General features: G+C 48.2%; 1 protein-coding gene across 1 annotated transcript in view; it reads left to right on the forward strand.

Moving 5' to 3' along the window:
• The first annotated feature begins 881 nt into the window (after positions 1–881).
• The window catches only part of mtnr1ba (melatonin receptor type 1Ba), a 33,208-nt gene continuing 8,017 nt past the window's right edge, over positions 882–26,072 (forward strand). The window contains exon 1 of the mRNA XM_018748555.2: positions 882–1,074. Coding sequence (XP_018604071.1) covers positions 882–1,074 — 193 coding nt within the window. The remainder of the gene's footprint in view (positions 1,075–26,072) is intronic.

Genomic DNA, 26,072 nt, shown 5'->3' on the forward strand with positions numbered 1-26,072 from the left:
CACCACCTGTGCTCTTGTGTCCAGCTGTAAGAGTGTCCTTTTAATGCCTTCGTCTGCAGGTGTCCCTTCGCTGTACCGCGGCAAACTGGAGGTCAAAGTGCAGTGAGGGGAGCGAGTGTTTGCGTGTCCTGCTCTCTTTGTGACAATTTAAACTTCTGTGACAAATTTTGGTGCACTTGTGTTGTCAAAGCAATGGTGGAGCAGTTGTATGGTCAAGATAATTTTGAAAAAATAAGGAAAAATAATGCACATAATACGCAAGTACAGTAGAAAACCAAATAAACAAATAAAGAGCCTGAGAAGCAAATCCCTCATCTAGTAATAATAACACGTGTATGTGTGTGTGCCTTGTGTGTGTGTGTGTGTGTGTGTGTGTGTGTCTGTGTGCGCGCGCGTACAGTCAGTCACTCCGATTCCCTCCTCTTTTTCCCCCTCCTCCCACCCCACCCCACCCCACCCCCCGGACTGATGCTCAGTAGTAGCTGGGCTCTTCCTCCCATGTCCTCAGTGGGAGTGGGAGCCACCCGTGTGGCTGCGCTGCCGGTGAGGTGATGCGCGCTCTGTGGTCTCAGTCACTCACAGCCAGTCGGAGGCGGACAGAGACACGGCGGAGGGCGCTCGCGCGCACCGGGGGGACCCAAGTGAGCCCAAGTGAGCCGAACCGAGGTCCACAGTCCAGCACTTCGTCCATGGCGCTGGACGGGGACTAGACAGGAGGAGACGCAACTCTGAGCCCCATCAGACCCGCCGCCTCCTCTTCATCACAATCATCACCTTCATCATCACCCTCATCGCCGAGTCCCTCCGCGCGCGCGCAGCTCCGACTCTCCACCATGACCATGGCACCGGGGTGTGAATGACTCGGACCCGACGCTGTCGACATGCCACACAATGTCTCGTCGCTCAGGAACCGCACGGAGCTGGGGCACGGGCGCGCGTTCGGCGCGGGGACGCGCCCCGCCTGGGCGGTCACGGTGCTCGCCAGCGTGCTCATCTTCACCACCGTCGTGGACGTGCTGGGCAATTTCCTGGTCATCATCTCGGTGCTCAGGAATCGCAAACTTAGGAACGCGGGTGAGTGCCGCGCGCCTGCCCATGCGCGCGCGCGCGCGAGTGTGTTTGTGTTCGGGCAGGTGCGGGCGGGCGTGCGTGCGTGTGTATGTATGTGTGTGTGTGTGTGTGTGTGTGTGTCTGCTCCTGTCGGATAAACGGCAAAAAGGGAAAACGCAGAAATGAGCAAAATAAGGGGAAAACAACACAATGTTTCGCGGAAGTTCTCTGCTTGACCCGCAACGCAAAGCGAACGATATGAATCGTCTCATTATGTGATTTAATGACGATTCCTGGCAATCAATGAAAAATATATATGAATGAGGCATCGATGTGGGTCACGGAGGAGATGAACTCCGGCTGGAAACGTCCCGCTCGGGCTCATTCATTCACGTGTTGGGATCAGAACATGAATGAAGGCCAATGAATCCATGAATGGATGAATGACGGAGCGCACGGGAGCGCTGCGCGTGTTTCAATTTAAAAAAAAAGAAAAGAAATTTTGGAACTACATTGTTCTTGTGATTAATGTAACCATTGCATGAGGTTTCATAATGCGCCGCTGCGCCGCGAGACACCGTGTCGCGACTCTGTGTGTGAATGGCGCTCCTCGCGCGCGCCGCTGTGCTACATTGTATCCACTTCGCGCAAACGTTCCGACGCGCGGCGGCGCCGCGCTCCGCTCCTCGCGCACTTGTCAAAGTTCCATCTGGGCTGCGGAGTCTGTAATTGTTTTAATAATCCCACGTGCCGCTGCCCAGATTTGTGAAAGAGCCCGAGAGTTGAATGTACTTTGTGATGAATCATTTTTACCACGGTCATACAGTAAAATCCTCCCACACAGTGTTTGTGGAATTTGGTCCCATGTGGTCAGTGGCCAATTTTACATGTGAGGAATTTCGAACCTGCGACTTGGGTGGATTATTAATATTATTATTAGACATGATAATTAGTAGGATGGAATACGGCACCGGCGTTAGTAACTGTGCGTGTGCCTGTAAATAGACCCCCCCCATCTGGTTTAAGTGTTTATTTACACGACACACAACTTTCCAGGGTGATCGAAACCATGTTTTAGAGGTGGAATCATCATGTTGTGTGTGCGGGTCCCCGAGACTGAGGAGTGTGTTTTTCTTTTTCTCTTGGGTGTCCTGCTGTTTGGAGAGTGTGTGTATCATGTGTTTGTGTCTCCCTCTTGGGGGTCCTAGGGCTGTGGAGTGTGTCTCCCTAGGGGTCCCAGTGTTTTGGGCTCTCTGTGTCTGTGTGTGTGCGTGTGTGTGTGTGCGCGTGTGTGTACCTGTCTCTCCGGAGGGCTGAAAACTCACCTTCAAACTTCTTCATTGTTATCCTTTCTAACAGTTGCTCTTGACGCAGTTTTTCGAAACACTCTGCTGTTGATATTCAGGGTAAAGAAAATACAGTATTTTCGTAAATTCTTGTTTTGATGAAAGGTGCAGACATCATCATGGGAACCTTCTTATTTACAGTTGCTGTTTGCCACTGTGGTCCTTTACTCAGCTGTGGTCACTTACTTCACTGTGTTCCTTTAGCTTACTGTGCTATACCATGTTTTTTTCACTGTTTCTTTACAGTGTGTTCCTTAACTGTACTGTGGTCCTCTACCTTACTGTGTTTCCTTCCCACAATGCCTTATACCATGTTTTGATTTTAATATTCCTTTACCTCACTGTGGTCTTTTACCTTACCACGTTTTACCACACAACTGAAGGGTTTTGCTTCTGGGGTATCAAAAATTTTTAGAATTACTTGAAATGAAATGTGTAGACCCCCAGTAACCTCCTTTCCTATCTCCAGGTGAGGTGAAGACCCCCCCCACCCCTTGCACACATACACACACACACACACACACACACAGACACACTGTCAGTGCTCTGAAAACACACACTTCCATTCACAAAAGCAGGCTGCTCACACACTCTGGGCAGGTGACAGATGTTCTTGTGTGGGAATGCAGCAGATTAGAACAGCTGGGGCTGGGGGGGGGCTGGGGGTCTTCTCAGACATCCATGCGCACCGTGGACGTTGGACCCCTGAGAATTCCACGCTGCTCGCGCGTGTGTGAGAACGGCACGCTGCTCGCGCCCTGTCTGTCACTTCACATAAAAATTAATCCCAGGCTAGGAAATGAATTGCCGAGCAGACCTGCGGATGCACACACACCTTTGCCGCTCTCTTCGGCTCATGAACATCAAGGGCTCTTGCAGCAGTAATATTCATACATCATATAATAATAACAACAACAATAATAATAATAATAATAATCATCATCATCATCATCAATGTTTCTTAGCTTGTTCCTGTTTATCAGACTGAGTATGTAGTTACTTTTAGGGAATCAAGGCACAAGGGACATGGTTGTCTTTCTCTTTCTCTGTGTGTGCGTGAGTGTGAATGTGTGTGTGTGTGTGTATGTGTGTGTGTGATAGGGTTCGAGTCTTTGCAGGTCCTCTGGAAGCCTACACACCTGTCACACACTCAATATAAATGGCACTCTAGACTCTGAGCTGTTTCGGTTTTTTTAGACACAGCCACACTGGAGTTTCCCATCAATCAGCTGCTTATTAATCCATCAATACATATGTGTGTGTGTGTGTGTGTGTGTCAAGGTCACGGGGGGCCCGAAACGCTGTGTCGTGCTCTGGCGTGTCATTGATTTGTGGGCGTCAGCGAAGTGTGTGCAGGGCAGCGTTGAGCCGACTGCACTGTCAGCACAGGGCTCTCTTCGGTGTCCAGTATTAACACCGAAGGAAGATATGGCGACAGCTGGATGGCGAACCCACCAGGGGCCCCCAGCAGACCCCCCCTCACCCCCCATGGACCTCGATTGCATAACACCCAGGCCAGAAGGGGGCAGCGCTGCAAGCGACCGTGTTCGCTGCTATGTGGCATCGCGTCACCCGGCGACTCTGTCATTTATATGCATGTCTTTCCGAGGCGGCACAGCCCCCTGGAGCCGCCTCCCCCCCACCCCATCCCCCCACAACGCTTCCAGTGTATAACGATAAGGGTACCAATTAGTGAGAGGCACAGAGGCAAGCCGGGGGCCCCGGGTGAGAGACCTCTTTAAAATCGAGCTCCGCTTGGCGGGGATTCGGGGATGGCTTTGAAGGCGGATCCACTGCGGCCCGCTCCCTCTGCCCCCGCCTCCCCCCTCCCGAGGGGCGGGTTCTGGGTGACGGGTCCGACGGCCGTCTCGCCTCGTCTATTGCAGGCTGGATCTGCCGTGGAGGAACTCGGCAGGAGCGTGAGGTCGGATCCAAGAAGGCCCGGGAAGGGTGCCCTGAAGGAGTCCGATAGCTGAGCAGTGGGACAATATTTGTTTCAAGTGGGTAATTAAATTGTGGCCATTTCTGGACCCCCACCCCCCGACCCCCTCCGGCAATCGCCTAAAACCCCGCTGGGTTCTGCCTCCATAAGATATCCTCAGGGAGGCTTTTCCAGCCTGTTCCATTGGAAAAAAAAAAATCATCATGCTGTAAAAATGAGTGGGCGGCACAGCGGGTAGCACTGGTGCCTCACAGCTCCTGATCTGTGGCTTCAAATCTGGTTCAGTCCATATGGCGTTTGCTTGTCCTCCCTGTGTTTTGCGTGGCTTTCTTCCAGGCGCTCTGGTTTCCTCCCACACACTAAAGGCTTGTGTTTTAAGTGAATCGGTGGCTCTGAATTGCCCCCTGTGTGTGTGTGTCTGTGTGTGCGCGCGCGCATGCGCGCGCGCGCGTGAGTGAGTGAGATTTTCCTATGAATGCTCAGGTCCAGTGCATTGTGTGTCCCACCTCACACCCTACGCTGCCAGGATAGGCTCTGGACCACTGATACCGGACAGAAGTTATTGATAGTGGAGGCTGTAAAAATGACTCCTTGAGACAACATATTAAAAATATGATTTTTGAGTGTAATGTATTGCCGCTGCGGCGCAGTTTCTCGCCAGCCGTCTTGGGTCGGCCTGAGAACGAAAAACCCTTTATTTTGTTTGCCTTGTTTGTGTCTTCCTTCCATTCCTGTTGCTCCATCAGCAGTGTCCTCAGCGGTTACGGCGACCGGACGCGAACGTCGCGCCTCATTTCTTTGCTGGTTATTTGTACGCGGTGCCTCCGCTTCCTAGAAATTCTAATTAAGATTTGTTTATTTTCTCATGTAATTCACACTGACAAAATAATACACACCCCAAGGGGTTCGACGGAGAGGCCGCGCATCGCCCCAGAACGGACGCCTACCGTCTTTGTGTGTATGGGTTCGCCAAATGTATTCGCACAGTTTTTTTGTTTCCCCTTGAGGCTTTCGACTACAAGCAGTCCCTGGGTTACGAACGTCTGACTTAAGTACAACCTGTAGTTATGAACCACCCCCCTGTAAATGCTATTGTATTAAAAATTCGAGTTACATACAATGATTTGTAATAAGAAACGGCGCTACTTTGCAACGCACATCAGAACGTTGCGCGTCTACAGCGGTTCGTCGGCTCGTGAGCCCGAGGTAGAACTAAGACTTCCTTCTTTTTAGTCGGACCGACCGCGTTGCTGTTAAGTGTCTCGTGTGTTACTGTATTTGGCTTTCATTTTTTCGTTTTTACCCTCCTAACCATGGCACCAAAGTGTAAATGTGATGGAAGTGATGGTGATGCATCAAAGAAAAGGAAAACGATCATGATTGAAACTAAAGTGGAAATAGTAAAGCAAAAGGTGAAACGCCAATGAACATTGGAAAAGCAAACATAAGTTTCTTCAATGTTTTTTATACCCACACACACACACACACACACACACACACACACACACACTTTCTCTCTCTCTCTCTCTCTCTCTCTCTCCCTCTCTCTCTCTCCTCCTCCTCTCTCTTTCTCTAGTATACTATAGTTACATGTATTATCATTACATCGTATTATTATTATTATTATTATTATTATTATTATTATTGTATTGTTATACTAAAGATATTTTAGTGTATCCAGAAGTGTTTCTTTAATGTTTTTTATGCATAGAAAGGAAGGTACACAATATACTATATACTAAGACAAACATTTGACTAACTGACGTTAGATACAAACTGTATTGAACTGTTCGGACTTAGGTACAAATCCGAATTAAAGACAGATTTAGGAACGGAACTCGTTCATAATCCGGGGACTGTACTAATGCTGTACATATGGACAGTAATAGTGAAAAGTGTGACACCACTTTATGGAGATGAGAATTTTTTATTTTTAAAGAGGTGTTCGGTAAGCAAGTTTGATGAGCTCTTGGGGCACCAGGTCTTCCCAGATCTTATGCAGCGGGGACACGTGTGCGTTGTTTTGCTCTCGCTCTCGCACCCCTGTCCAGTTTGTCTCACGTAGCTGTTACCCAGGTGGACCCACACTGACTGGTACTAGGATTTAGACGCAGTCTTCCTGTGTGAGGAATCGGAGACCTGCAGGTTTGACGAGCCCACGGAATCTTCTCGCAGTTTAAGCCAGTTGGCGTTACCCAGAAAGCCGAGGGGGGGGAGGGGTTCGAGCGAAGCTTCTGCTCCTCATCTGCACCACCATGTGAAACGCAGAACAAGCTCGTTGGGCCCGATTCCAGAATCCAAATCCACGTTGAAATCCAGAACTGCGGACTAAAATCCTAACAGGGAAGGAGAGGAAGGACAGATCAGTCATCCAGGAACCCAGCATCCCTCCCGCCGCATCACGAACGTGATGACTGACATCCTGCCGTCTTACGGCCTTCATCTAATTGGCCCTCAAAATCCAGCCTCATGCGTTGGGTTAAGTCCTACTGCTGGAGAGAGAACATGAAAAGGGTGTTCGCACACACACACACACACACACACACACACATACACACGCGCGCACGCTGTGTGTGTGTGTGTGTGTGGGGGCTTCAGAGGAAGCTCATCCGGACTCCATGTTGCAGGAGAGTAAGAAGGAGGTAACGGGAGGGAAGCAAGAGGGAAGTTCAGAAGCTCCGGGGCCTGGTGCTCCTTTCAGCCGCCGCTGCCGCCGTGTTCCTCCATATTTATGCGGCGGCGGCGCACATTATACAAAACACCTCTGTAATCTTAAAGCGCCCGTCACGTTGTCAAAACGCTCTCGCAGTTTCAAAGAATCCCGACGAATTAATTTCCTTTTCATGCGCAGCGCTTGCATAATTTAAGGAGCTTTTCACCGCATTTTGTTTTTGGAGTTTGGCTCCGCTTTAAGACCTTTAATACTTTACCGGAGCACAAGGTAAACCTGGGTGCAGGTGTAGCGTGGGCCCTGCAGGCTGGTGATGAGAGCCCTCCCCCCGCTGGGTTACTCCTCTGAAGGACCCCCGGGGGAGAGATGGAGAGGGGCGGCGCCACGGTGGCCAAACCGTCTCTTGAGTCTCGAGTGTCTGCGTCGCATCCACCCCTCCCAACGTGGTAAAACAGAGTCATGGAGAACCATCGCCTGCTGCAGGCATCCAGCCTGATCAACAAGAGAACCTTCCGGAAGCGCTCTGTTCGTGGACCCCGTCACCGACCTAACGCGATTCATCCGGTTTTTCTTGGTGGAATTCCCCTATTTACCCGAAAGAGCGCAGGTTCGAGTCCCCCCCTCGAGCCGCAGGGCGACCGCCGACGGTCACTCATTAAAGTGAACCGCATATGACTGCAAAGTGGTTAAAGACTCAAGCAGAAGGTGGTCCATGTCAGCAATGAGGCAATCGGAGCTTTTAAAGCGACACCGCGGTGCAACCGCTCACAGTCCCAGCCCTGGGGATGCTGGGCCGCGTTCGAATGCCAGTTCCACCACAGTCTCGGCCTGTTTTGGCCGTCGGTCTTAATACCGATCGGAAGCGGCGCCGCGTTCGCCTTTGAATTATTCAACTAGCGAACGCTCTTATCTGCAATGACCTGTTTGGCTGTCGAGGCGAAGGCGTGGAGATAAAGCGAACGCGGAGCGCCTGGTGTGAGGAGTGTGTCGGGAACATGGGGGTGTACGCTGCCCCCCCCCCTCCTGGAGAAGTGGTGCAGCTGGCAGAAAACCTGGAGGATGTTCTCAGGGAACGAAATCCTGGTCCGTCTTCCTGTTGACGGGGCTCCGTTCAGAACTGAGATTGGAGCTGGTCAACAGCAGGACGACCGTGGCGACCAGGTGTATTTCGCATCCCAAGAAAACACTCTGGATTCTTTCTCCCGTATGTGAGGCTTGGGAAGTGCTCGGCCTGGGTGCGATGGTGGGGCAGGAGAGCCCTGCTTACGCAGCTCCAGAAGGCTGTAGAAGTGTGGGGGGGAAAGTGTTCAGAGCGACACCATTTCCACGACAACCGCTTGATTAATCGAGGGCCCCTGTCAAATGCCTGCAGAATGTCAGGGTGGTTGTTGGGTCTCGACCTGAACGTGTGGCACGTGAAGGGGGCAGAGACAGGTGGCAATTCAGCTTTCTTTTCTCTGACATTCTGTCCCATGACCACCTGTGTGACCCGGACTTTGTGTGGGGGGGCATCTGGAGAGGGCTTTTAACTCTCATCTGACAGCGACTTCAGCTGGTTACTCTAATTTGCCCTGTGTGTGTTTGTGTCTGTGATGGACTGGGGTCCTGTAAAGGGACGTAGCACGAGTGAATGAGTGAGGGAGTGTGTGTGTGTGTGTGTGTGTGTGTGTGTGTGTGTGTGTGTGTGTGTGTGTTTACCCTGTGATGGACTGGGCTCCTGACCCTCAAAACCTGGAGCACTGTGACTCTGCACTGGAATCACAAGCAGTGATTTATAAGGACAGAGGGATTCAGAATCACTTTATTTCAATATCTGATGTGATTTGCTTGCATAAAACTTTCAAAAACCGTTTCATTTTAAATAGAGATTTGGTGAGGAAGTGTCGCAGACAGTGTGTGTCGGCCTCTTGCCTTTTTTGTCGTATTGCTCTGCATTTCCTTAAAACATTTTACTTAGAGAAAATTCAGATTGATTTCTAAAAATCATGTATATGATACATTGGAATGACGCTCAGTTATCTGACTGCACCGCCACACTAGTCTGGTCACGTGAAGATGAATATAGATGGATGATGTTATGCTCAGTTGATGATCATGAACCCAAGCAGCTGTGTAGGAGGCAGCTGGTTGGGTAGTGGTTTGTGCTTCTACCTTTGGACCTAAAGGGGTTGGGTTTGAATCTCACCTCCCGCGATGGTATCCTTGTGCAAGGTACTTACCCTAAATTGCGCTGGTAAAATTTCCCAGCTGTACTCTGTGTTTGTGTTTGTTTGTTTTGGTCGAGGTGCCGGTTTGTCAGAGGGCTCAGAAGTGGCGCTGCTCCGCCCTGCAGCCTTCAAGAGGACGGCCCTTCGGAGCGCCTCTGCTTCCAGGGAGCGTGTGTGAAGGTCTCCCAGCTGCACTGAAACCTCCGTAACCTGCCTGCTAAATCATAACCCACATGGGCAGGGCTGCTTTTCCCGTGCAGAACACCTGGCGCCTCCCTCCTCCCTTCCTTCCTCCCATCATGCCATTCTTCCTCCCTCCCTCCCGGTCGCACCGGGGACGGACACTAATGGAGCCGCAGGCGGCTCGGCGGCGGAGCTCCGTCTCCATCATTACGACACAAGGCTCGAGCTGGATGTCCCGCTGCGCTGCTCAGGCCACGGGCCGGGAGGAGTTAAGTAACTGTTGCTCTTTGAAGGAGGGTTCGAAGAGGAAGCATTAACTCCGGACCCCCCCCCTCCCCCCGCTGCAGGGATGAACTGTTTGGAGGCCCGGCTTCGTTAATTAAAACAGCCACTTTGCATATGCAGGAGCCGAGGGCACCGGGGCTCCGCCGGTATTCCGGAACATTGCGGGTGGGGGGGTTTGGGGGTGGGGGAAATGTGCCGTTGCGATCACAGCGGTCTCCCTTGACCCGCCCGGTCCGTTCATTAAGTGCCGCCTGGCGCTGCGGAGCTCGCCGCTCGGCGTTTGGCACCCCGTCTGAGATAAACGCTCCTGCTAAGATGTGTCTCAATCAGAAGTGTCCCTGATTGACAGCTGCCACTGTGAGTTATTATTAATTTTTTCTCCGTGCCCTGACCTTGATAGGGATGTAACTGCTGACATTTCAAAACGGCGGCCCGCTCCGCCCGTGGACCCGGCTCTGCGTCACCCACGGCGACGTAAATGTCACTCTTTGCCGAGTCCTGGTCTCGAACGACGCCTCATGTGCTGGAAATCCCATTTGTGGCCGGTGGTGTGTGATTCAATTAGAAATGTTTGCCGGCGCACTCTCGCGACCCTGATGGATGAATTAAGGCGGTTAACGCACCCATCTACCTGAACCTTCGGCCTTTTGTGTTGAAGCCCATTCATCTGGGAACAAGACTCATTGGCACTGAAGTGTTTTTTTTTAACCTTCATGGACCAGAATGGATGCACTAAGATGACAAGATTATTATTACTATCTCTCCATTCATTTCCATTTCAATTTAAGAAGTGTTTATTTAATAAACACAAGAGGTATGTGGCTTATGGCCACTGGGACTTATGACAGTCATCCCACCGACCTTATTATATTATTGTCGAGCTCCGACGTTCGGTCGTAACCCCGACCGCTCCATCTTCTGTACCATACCGTCGACAGATCACTCTTCCATAAGGAACCATGTTTCACCATGTTTCTTGTGGACTCAGTCAGTGTTTCGATCAGACACGCTGTCTGAAACCACTTGTCCCAAGTGGGGTCACGGTGAACCAGAGCCTCACCCGGCAACAAAGGGCATGAGGAGACACAGCCAGGACGGGGCACCAGTCCATTGCAAGGCACCCCGAGCAGGACTCAAACCCCAGACTCGACAGAGAGCAGGACCCGGCCAAACCCGCTGCGCCACCGTACCCCCGTAACAATAATACAATACATTATTATATGTTAATACTTTAACATGAATAATACATTAAATTAGAGAAAAAATACAATGTTCAATTATACAGCCAGCATTCATGCATGTTAATAATTTATGTATCCTTATGGTTCCCATAATAAAAACTATTATAAGGGGGTTTCTGATTTATAACGGCATCATCAGAATGGAACCTCGCTATAATCTGAAACCTACCTGTCCTTCAAACTGTGGTGTAAATTTTAAAACTCATACAATAAAAACTCAGTAAGTGAAAGCAACAAACAAATTTCACATGATGGATACTGAAGAGCAAATTAAAAATGATGCCGCGCTGCTCTAAGCTCTATAACACCAGATTAGGAGGGAAATTTACTGCAGTAGCTCTGCCACTCAAAACGGACAATCCCTTGGCCTGTTCTCAGGGCGAGATGCTGCCGGTAACCTTACCTCCTCTTTTCTGGGTCTTTCTTTGCTCACGTCATTCCTCTATTAATATATTGTGACATAAAACATATAAGAAAATTTTAAATATATTTTTAAACAATTTAAACATACTAGACTTTAAGTGCTCGTCCTTGTCAGGATCGTAGCGGTCCGGAGTGTATTCTGCAATCCCTGGGCCCGAGACTAAGAGGGGTAGAGGGGTACATCCTGGATGGGACACCCTGTCCATTGCAGATTACACAAAACAATTAATAAATAAATAATTGAGAAACAGACACATGCAAACAATAAACTAACCTAGTCTTAAACATATACATATGGAGAAAAACACACAAGAATCACGGTAATAATTTGTAGGGCTTCTCAGGTTGGCATTCTGTGTAATAATGTTTCTATAAGCTCTTTGCTTCCGTAAATCCGGGCAAAGACTACCGCGTTTTAGTCCATCATCAATGACCATCATGGGATACAGTGATTTAGAGTTTATCCTGGAAGCACGGGGTGCGAGGCGGGGTACACCCTGGTTGGGACGCCAGTCCAACACAGGGAAATCACACACACTCATTCACTTAGACATTCACACAGAGTGACACAGTCACCAATTCATCTGAAACACATGAGGCACCAGCGCTACCTGCTGTGCCGCCATGGGAGACTTCAAACAGATAATAAATAACCGCAGAGACAAGGTATTTTGTCTGTGTGTGTGTGTGTGTGTGTTTTTGTCATTGCAATTTCAGGAAAGCCAATTTTGAACTGCTTAGGCACTAAGTTATGATTGTGGAGAGAAGTTTTCAATCTGTCTTGATGAGTGTGAAGGACCACGGGAAAATCAGACACCCGCCGACAGGCTCTCGGCGTCGCTCTCGAGAGAAATGGAGAAAATTTGGACTAAAATGACCCTGTTAAACAGGCTGTCTGGGGGAAGGGCATTTCGCTTGCGCGGCGGGGGGTGAGGAAGTGCAAAAACCTCGGGGAGAACGACATTGATGACATATTTATAGAGGACGGGGATGTGTGTAAACAAATCAGGTATTGATTAAAAGAGCATCTCGTGGTGTATTCTGTGTGAGCGCGGCGATGGAGATTTGCCTGCTGCGCGTGGAGCCCGAATAGACATCGACCGAAGCCCACCGGGGGGGGGGGGGTCTGAGATGCATTTTGAATCACCGCGAGTCGAGCAAACGTCCCTGGGCGCTCCGTGCTGATATGATGCCATCTGTCGTAACGGTTTTCCTGGAACTGGACTTTGGTGATGTGTTAGAGGAGCCGTTCCTAGAAGACCATCGCTGAGACGTCCGGCGGCCAAGGCCGGCGCTCTTTGAAAGGACATCGAACCCGCGCTGCCTTCAAGGACCAGCAGCTCAAGGAAGAGAAGGAGCGACAAATGCGTTTGCTTTCGGGTGGTGGAATATGGGGCTGCGTCCGACCCGTGCGGAAGCGCTCGGCTGATTGCTTTGCGGCGACGTTCTCCCGCCGTCTGTGCGAAGACGTGGAGACGGGCAAAGCGAGTTGTTCTTGCTGGGAAACTCGCAAAAACGTGTTTTTTTTTTTCTTCTTTTAACGAGGGCTTCTGCGGCGGTTCAGGCGGTTCAGCTGCCGAGGAAATGAATGCGGGCTGATAAAGGGCCCGTTTAATGCATAGACTTGACACGGTGACCTCCTTGCTTCCATATCGCCTCTTTTATTGTCTGCGAGGGAGTTCCTCGCAGCTCCGATGTTGTCCAGGGTCCGCATGTGCCGAGTAGGTGTTGTCCGGCCATGCATCAACAACAGACAAAGGGCTTTAGACACAGACACGGGATTGCTTGCCTGATACCACCATGTTGCTGGTGCACATCCCTCCAGTAGCTCCTGCAGAAGTGACATTCAGATATCAAATACATAGATAATCATAGCAGATGGTGTTGGACTCATTTATGAAGCTGTTGGGAGATCAAGAAAGAAGTGGCTATGAAAGAGATGAGCTTGAGACCTTTCTTGAATGCCGAGGGGGATTCAGCAGCTCCGAGGGGCAGAGGGAGCCCATTCCGCCACATTGAAGCCGAATCTGAGAATTGACAGACTTTCGGTTTTGGGCTCCTCCTGAGTGGGACCACGAGGCAGACGGAGGTGGTGGAGCCCAGCGCTCTTCCTGGGGTGTAGGAAGCGATCAGGTCCTCAAGGTATTTCGGTGCGGATCCTTGGACTGTCTTGTTTGTCGTAAGCGCAGCGTTGAGCTGATGAGGGCAGCTACGGGGTTCCATCGAAGAGAGACAACAGGATGTGAGAGGAGCCAGGCTCAGCGTGCGCTTCGTTCCCCTGATGACTTTCGCCAGTAATCGCCGAACTTGGTCAATGATATGAGCTGCCAGAGTCAATTTGTCCCTTCAGTTGATTTGCATTGGATTTTCATTAGTGAGCAGAGAAGGGTCAGCTGCTCTGCTCAAACACTGTGAGTGTTTGTGATTGTGTGTGTGTGTGCGTATGTGTGTGTGTGTGGAGTTTACACTGTTATTCCAGCAAAACCCACCCCCCAAACCTTATGACATTTCTTTTATTTGTTTCTGCAGTCAGCTGGTGACTCGCTAACAAAGTTGAGGGTCCGGCGCCTCTACTCTCGGCGACACACCGCTCTTTCAGGCAGCATTAATCCGCTCCGGCTCGTTTAACGCTGTGCCAACGTTGTGCCGTCGCTGTGGGTTCGAGGCTCGAGGGCCATCCAGGAAGAAGGTGTTACATCTCGAGAGCCCGTTCCCTCTTCGTAGCAAATTGATGGCATTTTTTTTTTTGCGTCATCATAGATGTGTGAATCACTCTGGCTGCTTTATGCAATAACTGGGAATATCGTGATGTTTCTGGTCGTTAGTTGATTCGTACCGGGGACCGCCGTGGTTATATAAAGTGCCGCAAAAGTTCCTTTTTTATTAATGCCTGGAGGAGTGGAGTCTGTTGTTTTTGAAGCCGGTCGTGGCATTAGCAGGTGCAGAGGTGTTGGGCAGCGAGTGCGGTGGGAGAGGTGTTTCATCCTATACTCGTGAGCACTCCACACACTCCTCAGTTCACGATCGCAGCTGGGACCGGAAGTCTGTTTGTAATTTGTTCTGTTTGTAAGTCCCAAAGCGCTCAAACCCCCAAGTCACAATCGGAAAAGTTCAATTACAAGGACGTCCGTCAGTTTATTTAGGGGCTTGGCTCTGTAAAAGGTCTCACATTCTGCTATAATAAAAACACTTTGGGCGTCTTTTATATATGTTTTTTATTAACTTCACAATGTACATTCCAATTGCAGATAATTTTATTGAGCTGAAAATGAAAATGTTGCCTCCACAAATTTTTTTGATGCCAGTTGTTGGCAGTTCATCCCATAAACACTTGTGATTTTCGTCGTCTTGTTATCGATCACCGACGCTCAAGAACAACAGACGTGAGCCGTAAACACTGGAAGTGAGTTCAGTTTCGGTGCTCTATACTGCCTCTATGGGCAGGCTGTAAAAGTGCAGGTTGCGTTATTCCTGCAACAAGCAAGTGAAAAAATTGCAATTAAAAAAAAAATTAACTGCAAAACATTTGCATGTTCGAATATTCATAACTCCAACATCCAAAACTCGAGGAGCGTACGTAGAGCTCCCGGCGATACAGAACAGTCGGGGTTTTGGGCAGCGGCACCAGGGTCCAACGTTTGAGGGGTCGCATGTGTTTGTTCGATTGCAGATTCAGCCCTCCTTTATCCCCAACCGTATAATTTCGTCTGTTGTGTTCTGCTATGCTTGACTGACATTCTGATGATGAAAAAGACAGAAGTAGAACATCTATCTTGCATTATTTAAAGCGTGCCTCTGGAGTGTTGGTGAATATCAAAGAAAAGAATCCATTCTGTAACAGCAAGAGAAGCACTTGTTAATGTTTTCACAGGCTAAGAGCATCAAAGTGTACCGAAACGGAGCCCCGGTGCAGGAACCGGCTCAGGTTACGGTCCGACCCAATCGCTCCTGCACGCCACCTTACTCTGGGGGACATTAATTTACACCGTGCGCCGTATCTTAGTGGCTGCATTTTGATTTTTAATTGAAAAACCAGCTGGTGTGAGGGGGGAAATAAAATGTTTTGTACAAATCTTTTCGTTTCAAAAATGCAAACGCGCGTGATCAAAGTGGATGGGATGCTGTGAGCAGTTTCAGACCTTTCAAAACCTCCCATTTCCCTAATTTGGAACATATTCCCAGTCTTGGGTCCTCTTGCTGGTACAGCACTTAAAAACACTTTAACAGCACCTTTTGTCTTCTTGAGGGGAAACGTTGGGACCACCAAGCAGGGCGAAAGAGGACAGATAATTAATCCCCCTGCACTTATTTGTCTGACACATTTCTCAGTTATGACTTCTGGGTCATGATTTCTAAACAGACAGACAATGTTGTTTGAAATACAGGGTGTGGCTGAAACGGTTATTCCACTACTAGCTGTGATCGAATTCAATTTATTTACTTATGTAGCAGATGCTTTTTTCTCCAAAGCGACTTCCAATGAACTCTCTGTAGTGTTATCAGCCCACACACCTTATTCACCGCGGTGACTTACACTGCTAGATACACTACTTACACTGGGTCACTCATCCATACATCAGTGCAACACACACACACTCTCTCCGTCACTCACACACTATGGGTGAACCTGAACAGCATGTCTTTGGAGTGTGGGAGGAAACCAGAGCAGCCAGAGGAACTCCACGCAGACATGGGGAGAACATGCAAACTCCACACAGACAAAGCAGGGATCAAACCCATGTCCTATCGCACCACCCGGGCGCTCTGAGACAGCAGTGCCACTTGCTGTGCCACCGTGCCGCCCAGCAGAAAACTCAACACCTATATTTATTCTACATTTGTGCACCCACATTTATTCCATTTGCAACGTAATTGCCGAGATAAAGCAAGTTACAGGGGAAATAAAGTGCAAAGAAAATTCAGTTAATTCCTTTAGCAGATGCTTTCCTTCAAGGCAGCTCATGACATTAGGGTTTTGGCCACTTTTACTATCGGCCCATTTGCACGGCACGGCAATTTTCACTGTATCAATTCAGGGCGAGTACCGTGATCAAGAGTACCGCAGCGGTGGGGGGGGGGGGGGGTTTCCAACCTGGGCCCTTTGATTGTGTGGTCCTAACCCCATAACCCTGCACCACCTGGTGTCCCAGCAGTTTCAAGTGAGCGGTGGGCCCATCGCTGTACAGTTTGTTCAAGTCGATTGCGTAGAATCGCTTCTTTTCTTAAGAAAGGTAAAATAAGATAAATACAACTCGAAGGGATGCCAGCCCGTCCAGATGAAGCGAATGAAAATAACAAACAACATCATTCACTCAAAATGTTACCCGTGAAAATTTTTTTTTTTTTTTCCCCTCACTCCTTCAGTGTTTCTTCCCGACACTGTGACACCATACCTCTTCAAAAGAGAAGGGATTAATAGGACCAAATTGACTAGAGCTCTTCTAATGGACTGCTTCTTACGATGCGAGATTAAGCCGCGCTCTCAGAAGAGTGGCTAAGAGCGCGCCTGTGATCTGCAGAACATTCAGCTCATTATCTCTTCCGAAGGGTAGATAATGCACGCCATCCAGCTCTGACAGATGAGTAAACCCGTTTTAATTCCCCGGATATCCGAATAAACCTCCCGTTGTCTGGTTTCCGTCCACGGTTGCAAGGATGGGGGCGGTGCACGAACTGACCCAAAGTGCAACGCTCACGATTTTGCAAATGGAAAGACGCTACGACATGTTTATCTTCCACAGCAGAGATGTGTTCAAGGTCCAGAGAGAGAGTTTGTCTTCCTTGGGTTGGCCTTTAATGTATTATAATAATTCTGATGCTTCCACTATAGGCCGGGGCATGTTGGTGGTGCGGTAAATTGTGGTAAAGTGTCGGGCTTCGGTCCGATCCCTTCCTGGATCATACTGTGGAACGTTCGGAACATCATCTCATTTTCAGAGGGAACACATTGAAGATCCATATGGCTAAATTTGATTTTCAACTTATTTTGCATAAATGGGTAACAGTTCAAACCTTTGCAACTTGATGGTAACCTGCAGAGCGTATTAATTTATTTGACGCTTCTCTCGGAAATAACAATGTTAGGCTACTTTTTTTTTTATTACAGTAGGATGGTACTTAATTCCTGCAGGGCAACTTATCACATGGGAAAAGTCTGTGTGGAGTTTGTATGTTCTCCCTGTGTCTGTGTGGGTTTCTTCCAGGTGCTCTGGTTTCCTCCCACAGTCCAAAGACATGCTGTTTAGGTTCACCCATAGTGTGTGAGTGACAGAGAGAGAGAGAGAGAGAGTGTGTGTTCCACTGATGTATGGATGAGTGACCCAGTGTAAGTAGTGTATCTAGCAGTGTAAGTCACCGTGGTGAATAAGGTGTGTGGGCTGGTAACGCTACATAGAGTTCATTGGAAGTTGCTTTGGAGAAAAGTGTCTGATAAATAAATACATGTAAATGCAACAAAATCAGCTTATATAAATTACTCTTACACTAGAGAAAATGAACAAGTAAAATGTTAACAGGTCCCCAAATGTCATTACAGAGCTGGATTGATGTTAGACCCCCCCCTCCAAAAAAAAAAAAAAAAAAAAAAAGACTTTGCGCTCTGTATCCAAATAATCTGGTGGCCAAAAGAGTTTAGGGTGACATCTTCATTTCTCAATTATTACTATTATAATTATCTCTCAGACTCTTTTCTCCAAGGCAACTTACACTGATTTACCCACTTATGCAGCTGGGTAATTTTACTGTATCAGGGTCAGTACCTTGATCAAGAGTACAACAGCAGGAGGTGGGGTTTGAATCTCTGTCCTCTAACCGTTACGCTACCTGCTGCTGAGCAAGTTCACGGTGGGTCGGCACTCCGCAGGCCACCACGGGTAAAACCTATAGCTCGAACGCCACCGTTCCGGGAAGCGTCCCTCACCTTAGGCCGCCGCGGCAGCTCCGGCGGGTCCCGATCGAGACGCGAAAGCAGATGGTTTCAGCTCATTGTTTTTGTATAACGCAGCAAATCAATCGGCGAACGCTCCCTCAGATGTTTCCTTGTTTACTCCGTTATTTATAACTGGGGCGACCTGATGTAACAACTGTGTAATGTGCTCATGGTGCTGCCGCTCTCTCGCTGGTTCGCGCCCCAGCAGCGGCGCCGCCTCCTCGCGCCGTCACCGCGCCGAGGTGGGGCTCATCCGCATACCTGAGTGGCCTCGTTCATTAATTAAGAATCCGAGCGGGAGGACAGGGGTAACCTTGGCAGCGTCGACGCGGGACGCCGTCCCACCCCAAGTCTCTGCCGCTGTCCCCGTTTCGCCTGGCGGGGCCGGGGGGGGCAAGCAGCTTCTTCCCAGCCTGCTTCACGCTGTACCATTTACCTTCGGGTCCTCCAAACAGCACTTCTGAAATGCTGCTGATGTTTGTTTACTTATCCGACACTTTCCTCCAGATTCAATTGCAGCGTTACGCTAGTTACACTGATTTACCCCATGTACAGCGCACGGTGATTTTTATGTCAGGGCAGCATAAATACCTTGGTCAAAGGTACTACAGCGGTGGGAGGAAGCAAAGCTGGGTCCGGTAACGGCAGAGGATGCAGGTTGAACGGCTGCGCCCTGTGATATTTAATGGTACATCAGGTACGATGTATACCCAAATATCGTAGTAAAAGTTAATGTAATGCAGTATATTTCACTGCTTATTGAGGCGTTTAAATGTGACCCGTAAACAGCTGTTTGCGAAACACTTCTCCAGCAGGTGCGGTCACATCCCACACAATTACCTCCCGTCTTCTACACCGTCGCCATCCCTCGCGCGTGCCGCACCACCTCGGTGCCTTGATGGGATTTTAAGTGTCTTCGACAGGGCAAAACAGGGCGTTAAGCAGCCCAGCGCAGGTGAATACCAATGGGAAACCTCACCTGTCACGCATAGTACTACATGTGCTAGAATGTCAGCACTAAAAACAGCTCTGAGTACCTTGATAAGGGGTGCTGCGGCAGGAGCTGGGATTTGAACCCGGGTCCTTGAAGGCCAAAAGAAACAGGTCTAACTGCTGCACCACCTGCTGCCCCCCTACAGCTGTGCTCCGACTAAGCCAAACCAACAATGAGGCACATTATTCCCCATCTGAATGTCACCATCATTGTCCTCAAATGACAGCTGGTGGCTCAAAGAAGGCAACAGCCACCCAGGAGCGATAAGAGATGAAAAGGACAACGAATGACTTCATTTCAAAGTGGGAGCAAATATTATTTTTAGTCTGGTCCCAGGTCCAAAAAAAAAAAAAAAATTAGTAGCCGTTGATGGACGACTGTGGGGCAGGACGGAAGCAACAGACAGCAAGTCTCCCACACAGAATATTGCACTTCAATGCGTTTTCAGAAGTTTATGCATCATCAAACCCTTTTCCCCAAAGCAACATACAGATGAGAGTGGAGAAGGGCATCAATAACAGACAAAGGGATTATAGACACAGACGGTTATTGAAGCACAGCTTGTTTGTTCGATACCTCCGTTGTCATGGTGCACGTACTCCGGTAGCTGCCTGTGGAAGTGATAATAGGTAGATTAAAGAGTAGCTGGCGGTGATGAACTAACTTACAGGGGTTCGGGAGGGAAATTAATTTTAAAGAGATGCATTTTGAGACCTTTCTTGAATGTTGAAAATTCTTCAGCAGTTTTGAGGGCCGCAGGTAGCTTGTTCCACCTGCCAATCAGAAATAGGGACATGGTCCCTTTAAAGGTAGGCTTTAGAATTTAGAGTCATGGTATCGCAGTCAAGAGACCAGGTTCAAATTCCACCTCCTGCTGTCGTTTCATTGATCAAATGAAGCAGCTATGCGGGGACAGCAGCTTGTGTAGTGGTTAGAGCTACTGCACCTGGAGCTAAAGGTTGCGGGTTCAATCCCCCACTTCTGGCTAGGGTACCCTTAAGCAAAGCACACACAGACACAGTCTACAACTGCTCATCCCAAGCAGGGTCACAGCAAACCAGAGCCTAACCTGGCAACGCAGGTAGTTACCCTAAATTGCTCCAGTAAAAATTACCCTGCTGTGTAAATAATTGTAAGTTTGTAATAATAACTAACATTGTTAATCACATTGGAGAAAAGTATCAGATAAATATATATGCATAAATCACTGTAAGTAGCTCAGTGTATAACCCTAACCGTGTTGACTCTCATCCACCAACTAGCTATAACCCACAAGAAACGTTATTTAGTCCGACTCCTCCACTCTCACTCTGCCCAGCTGCCATAAATGTCCATCTTGATTGTCTTTAAACCATCACCAGCTAGTCTTCGTCACCATGGACCATCGCCTGCCCGGCAGACTATAAAAAAACATTTTAAATACACACCCGCCACCTACCTAATTGCGAGACCTGCCAGTTAGCTAATTACGCTGCAATCGGCGGCACGTCTCGACATGACGCCCAACATGTTAAGATAAACACCTAAGAGCGACAGTTTAATCACATGCTGAACCGTGATTGAATTACTATTAATTCTTAATAACAAGTAATTGATCAATTTGCAGCAGCGGCGAGTCACCTTCACGGCCTCCTCGGCGTGCGCTCCGATTAATGTTCCGTCTCTAATGCGTTCGGCGGGACGCGGCGAAGACGACTGAGCACGAGCGCAGGCCTCCCCACATCTCACGGGCAGAGGGGCGGAAATAAGCCCTTCGGATTCTCCTGCTTGTGTTATCGGCAGCTGTTAACATGACGATAACATAAGCAGCTTTAGTTATTACTGCTCATGCTGATTAGGGACAGCAGGTGGCGCAGTGGTTAGAGCCATCACCTTGTAGTCGGAGGGCTGAGGTTTGAATACCACCTCCTGTTGCGGTGCCCTTGTTCAAGGCTCCTGCTCTAAACTGATACAATAATTGTCAAGCTGTACAAATGGGTAAATCAGTGTAACTTAACATTGTAAGCTGCTTTAGAGGAAAGCATCGGGTAAAAAAAATAACTCGATGTATTGACAGTGAGTTGGAGGTACTGTCTGATGACCTTGGGTGGGGTCCACGGTAGGTCTGATCAATCAATCAATCAAAGTTCACTCGCAGTTTTTAAAACACGGACGTCAGAGGCGCCGCCGTCCACAGTGACCGGCGTGGCCGTCATCTGGAAACGATGGAAATTTAACAAGGAAATACACACGTCTGCACTCGCTGATCAAAGGTGCAGCTACCGGGGGGATTTGAACCCACACAGGTGGAGGAGGGTAAACGCAGTGACGCTCGGAATTTTTAATTTTTTCTTTTATTTTTGTTCTCGATGTGCTGAGGAAATCAACAGGGAGTTGCGCGTTCGGGTTCGAGCTGCCGCCGCGGCTGACTGTCCCAGCCAATTTGCACTTGCCAATAAAGCGCCGTACTTTGAAAAACGTAGGTGGCCTCGCTGTGCAGCTGCAAACTGCAGCCGACATTCGCTGTAAAATCACCTGCTAATTGGAGTAGTGCTCATTGCCGTTATTGTCATTACAGCTGTTATTTGTTATGGAAACACTTTGCATAATGAAAACAGGGTTTTGAGTCCATTGAGTCAGTGGTGAACAGCAAAGCGGTGATTTTTGGCCCGGAATGACATCATCATTTACATGACACTTTTCACCAAAGCAACTTAGTGTTAACCTACCTATAATTTTTAATTCATTTATACAACTGGGTCATTTTTACTACAGCAATTTTAGGGTAAATACCTTACGGAAGGTACTAGAGCCAGAGGTGAGATTCGAACCTCTGACCTTTGGGTACAAAAGCAGCAGCTCTAAGCACTGCAGTAGCGTTACTCCCGTAAAGGTACTGTTTTTATTATTATATTTGATGCTTTTGTCTGAAATAGATGTATTATGCTAAGTTTGTAAACGAAGCAGGACAGTTTTTATAATTAGGGGAGCCTCAACTAGGAGCCCCAAAATTTTGTGGCACCATGAAATCAGAAATCAGGAAATAAGTTGTGGACAGACGTGGAATAAATTATGGAAAAATGAGTTAAAAATCTTGCTGAATAGTTAAGAGTAAAGGATCAGCATTGTCGCGAAGGTGACGAGGATCTGTCACCTTGTGTGTGATGTAAACATGGTACGACGCATCGTTTAAATTACTGTTCTGTGCATATATAATGTTGCACGTGTTATCATAATTACATAAAAAAAAGTCCGTTTTTATTTTCACTTTTTTCTTGGCCTCTTTGCATCTCTATCTAAAATAAAAAAGATTTCTAAAACAAACAAAAAAAATCTATATATATAAACCCTGCACAGGACATGCAGTTATTGAAACTGGAAGGATGGACATATATTTATACACATATATTTATTAATTTTGAGATAGAAGTCTAAGAGGTGCCAATGCTGACACTAAGCCACGCTGCTGTCTGAACAGGTAAATCACTGCTATTTTAATGTGTCTCTTCAGGGTAAGTCCCTCAGTTAAAGGTCTAGGCATAAGGAGATGGGTTTGGACCCGGATCCTTCTGGTTCTAAGGTAACAGCAGTACTTACTACACCACCTCTCACCCAAGGGCATCTCTTGTGCTCCCATCTTCCATTCCAACAACCTTCTGCATTTCAGATGTGGGCACCGATGACAAGCTCGAACCCGAGTGAGCAGAACCGCTTCAAACCCCCTAGTAGCATTCCTTCCAGAACATGTGACAAACGCAGAGGGGGTGCAGTTTATATAAAGACAGTTACATTTATTTATTTAGCAGATGCTTTTTTTTCTCCGAAGCGACTTCCAGTGAACTCTGTGTAGTGTTATCAGCCCGCACACCTTATTTACCGCGGTGACTTACACTGCTAGATACACTACTTACACTGGGTCACTCATCCATACATGAATGGAACACACACCCTCTCTCTATGGGTGAACCTGAACAGCATGTCTTTGGAGTGTGGGAGGAAACCAGAGCACCCAGAGCGGGGATAAAACCCACATCCTCTCGCACCACCCAGGTGCTGTGAGACAGCAGTGCTACTGACTGTGTCCCCCAGTTAAAAAGACGTAAGTAAATGCCGTCCTGTAAAAGCAGGGCTTTGGATCAAGGCCCCGTTAGATGCCTTGTTCACCTTGAGTGTAAAGAAAATAGTTTTTCTTTTTACCATTAATATTTTAACCTATTTCAAGTAAATGTAAAAGTAAATTTCATGCTGTAAGAGGAATGCCGGGCTCTCATTGGCGTGTGTCCGTGGGGAGCATCGGTGTCACGTGTGCCGGGCTTCTTCTTAACGCCCTTTTACCCTTTTGAGGGCACTGATACATGATTCTGGTGTGGATCTGGCAACAGATGGTGGAGGTGCAGGACTGGGGAGGAAAATTTGTGGGATGTGACCACACCTGCTGGAGACGTGTTTGACAAACAGCTGTTTCCTGGTTACATTCAAATGGCTCGATGTGCAGTTAAACACGTTAACAATTACTATAGTATTTATATCTACATATTATTTGTCCGTTTGATCGAATATTGTGTGGGACAGTAGGTGGCGTAGCGATTAGTGCTGCTGCTTTGCATCGGGAAGGACCTGGGTTTGAATCCCACCTCCTGCTTCATTACCCTTGATCAAGGTACTTACCATGGATTGGTACAGTAAAATTACCTGGGCAATAGGTGAATTGATGTAAGGGGCTCCTACATTTAATAGGTCATTTCTGTGTTTTTAATGTCTTTAATAGAATTCTCAACACCAGAGGTGATTCTGGGCAATTTTTTTCCTGTTCCGAGTCGTGTTTTTCCACCCAGCTTCGATTTATTTGCTGTAAATCTGCACCCGGCTCTGTGCCCGCCGCGCACCGCTGAATATTCCCTTTATTTTGACACGGAAGATGCGGAACGACCGAAAAACATCTGTTGCGATTATTACGGCGGGCTTGCGCCGCTGGATGGAAGCCCGACCCGCGGTTATCCCAATTCCGAAAAAAAAAAAAAACAAAGAAGCATTGCGCAACATTTTCCTGGAATGGATGTGAATAAATTAGTCAGATGGCATTTCAGATGTGTTCGGCTTATTTAAGACGTTTCGGTGTCACTCCTGCTGTTATTGGTGATTTTTGTCAAATCGGTCCACATTCACGCACATCCCTGAGCAGGGCTCTGAACAGCTGCTAACGCCATCGCTGTCGGGCGCTGATTTTGGGGTCGGACATGTTTGGCCGCTGATGCTGTGTTGTGCAAAACAACAGGCCTCGTGAAGCTACAGTCTGGCCGCCCAGATTGGGGCTCCAGGGGGAAAAGTTTAGCAAGTAGAGAAGTCTGAACTCAATTACCGTGTTAAATAAGGGGGTATAATGCTTTGGGCGTAAATTGGCGACGCGTTGAAATGGGCCTTGATGTTCCGTTCTGGCTACTACGTGACACACCTGGGCTTACAAAAGAGTGCATCTTCAGCTGGGTCCTTCCATCTCATTAATATCAATACTATTAATAAATATCAGTAATCCATCCATGTAATTGCAATAACTCCTTTGTCCTGATCAGGGTTGCGGTGGTCATGAGCCTATTCCAGAAACATTGGGCATAAGGCTGGGGGGGTACACCCAGGATGGGATGCCGGGCCATTGCAGAGTAGCCAGAAACACACACACACACACACACACACACACACACACACACGCAATTTAGAGTTACTCGTTCACCTGAACTGTCTTTAGCCTGTGGAAGGAAACCAGAGCATCTGCAGGAAGCCCATACAGACAGGAAGAGCATGCAAACACCACGCAGGCTGAGCGGAGATCGAACTCTCCGCCTCTTGCACCGCCCAGGCGCTGTTGGGCTGTAATGCTACTCACCACCCGAATCACACGTTTCTGGACCGTGGGAGGAAACCAGAGCACCTGGAAGAAAGCCACACGAAAATACAAAGAACACGCAGACTCCGCGCAGACTGAGCTGCATTCGAACCCACATTCCAGAAGCTGCTATCCGCTGTGCCACCCCTTGAATTGCAGCATTGTATTATTTTATTACAATTTTTAATAAGGCAAAATATTATTTTTGTGCATTTTTTTTTTTCATTTTAAAACATTGGCGCTTGTTCTCATGATGCACCGACGGCGACGTCTGCGAAACGACCTTCGCTTGACCTTCAGCGATAAAGCCCGGCTTTCCGGACGCGCCGAAATTGTCACCGCCTGCGTTCATTTTAGGATTCGCACACACTTTGAAGAGCTTTCACACACTCTGCGTCCCTGCGGTTCGTCTCCACGGGATGTTCCCGCACACCTCTCGTCTGTGTTTTAAATTCGAGGCCGTTTGCGATGCTGTGACTTGACTCTATTGTGATCACACAGTGCTGCTTGAAAGTGTGTGAACCTTATAGGGATGGTCATCATTCTAGTATAAAATCTTAAAGTTAGGGTATAAAATGAATAAATGACCATGATTTACACCCCTGACTCTACTTACCTACTTGGTTTAACCAGTTCAACTTGGGCTTCACTTATATTTACACCCTTTCTACTACACACACGATTTCCTCTAAAGCAACATATGGAATTGATCATTACGCACCTATTGTGTCACATGACAGACACTGATTTTCATTTAATAACCATATCGTGGTAAAACTTAGGGACACAAGGTGTTACCGTACTTTCAGTCAGGACTGTACATGATTGTATAGGATCAGTATGATTTATTTCTGGAACAATGTTCACTGAACCACTCGAAAGACCTTGAACACAAAAACAGTTTTATGCTCCTCTAGATTTCCACAAAACCGCGGCCCAGAC

This window comes from Scleropages formosus, chromosome 10, assembly GCF_900964775.1.
Source record: "Scleropages formosus chromosome 10, fSclFor1.1, whole genome shotgun sequence".
Lineage (NCBI taxonomy): Eukaryota > Metazoa > Chordata > Actinopteri > Osteoglossiformes > Osteoglossidae > Scleropages > Scleropages formosus.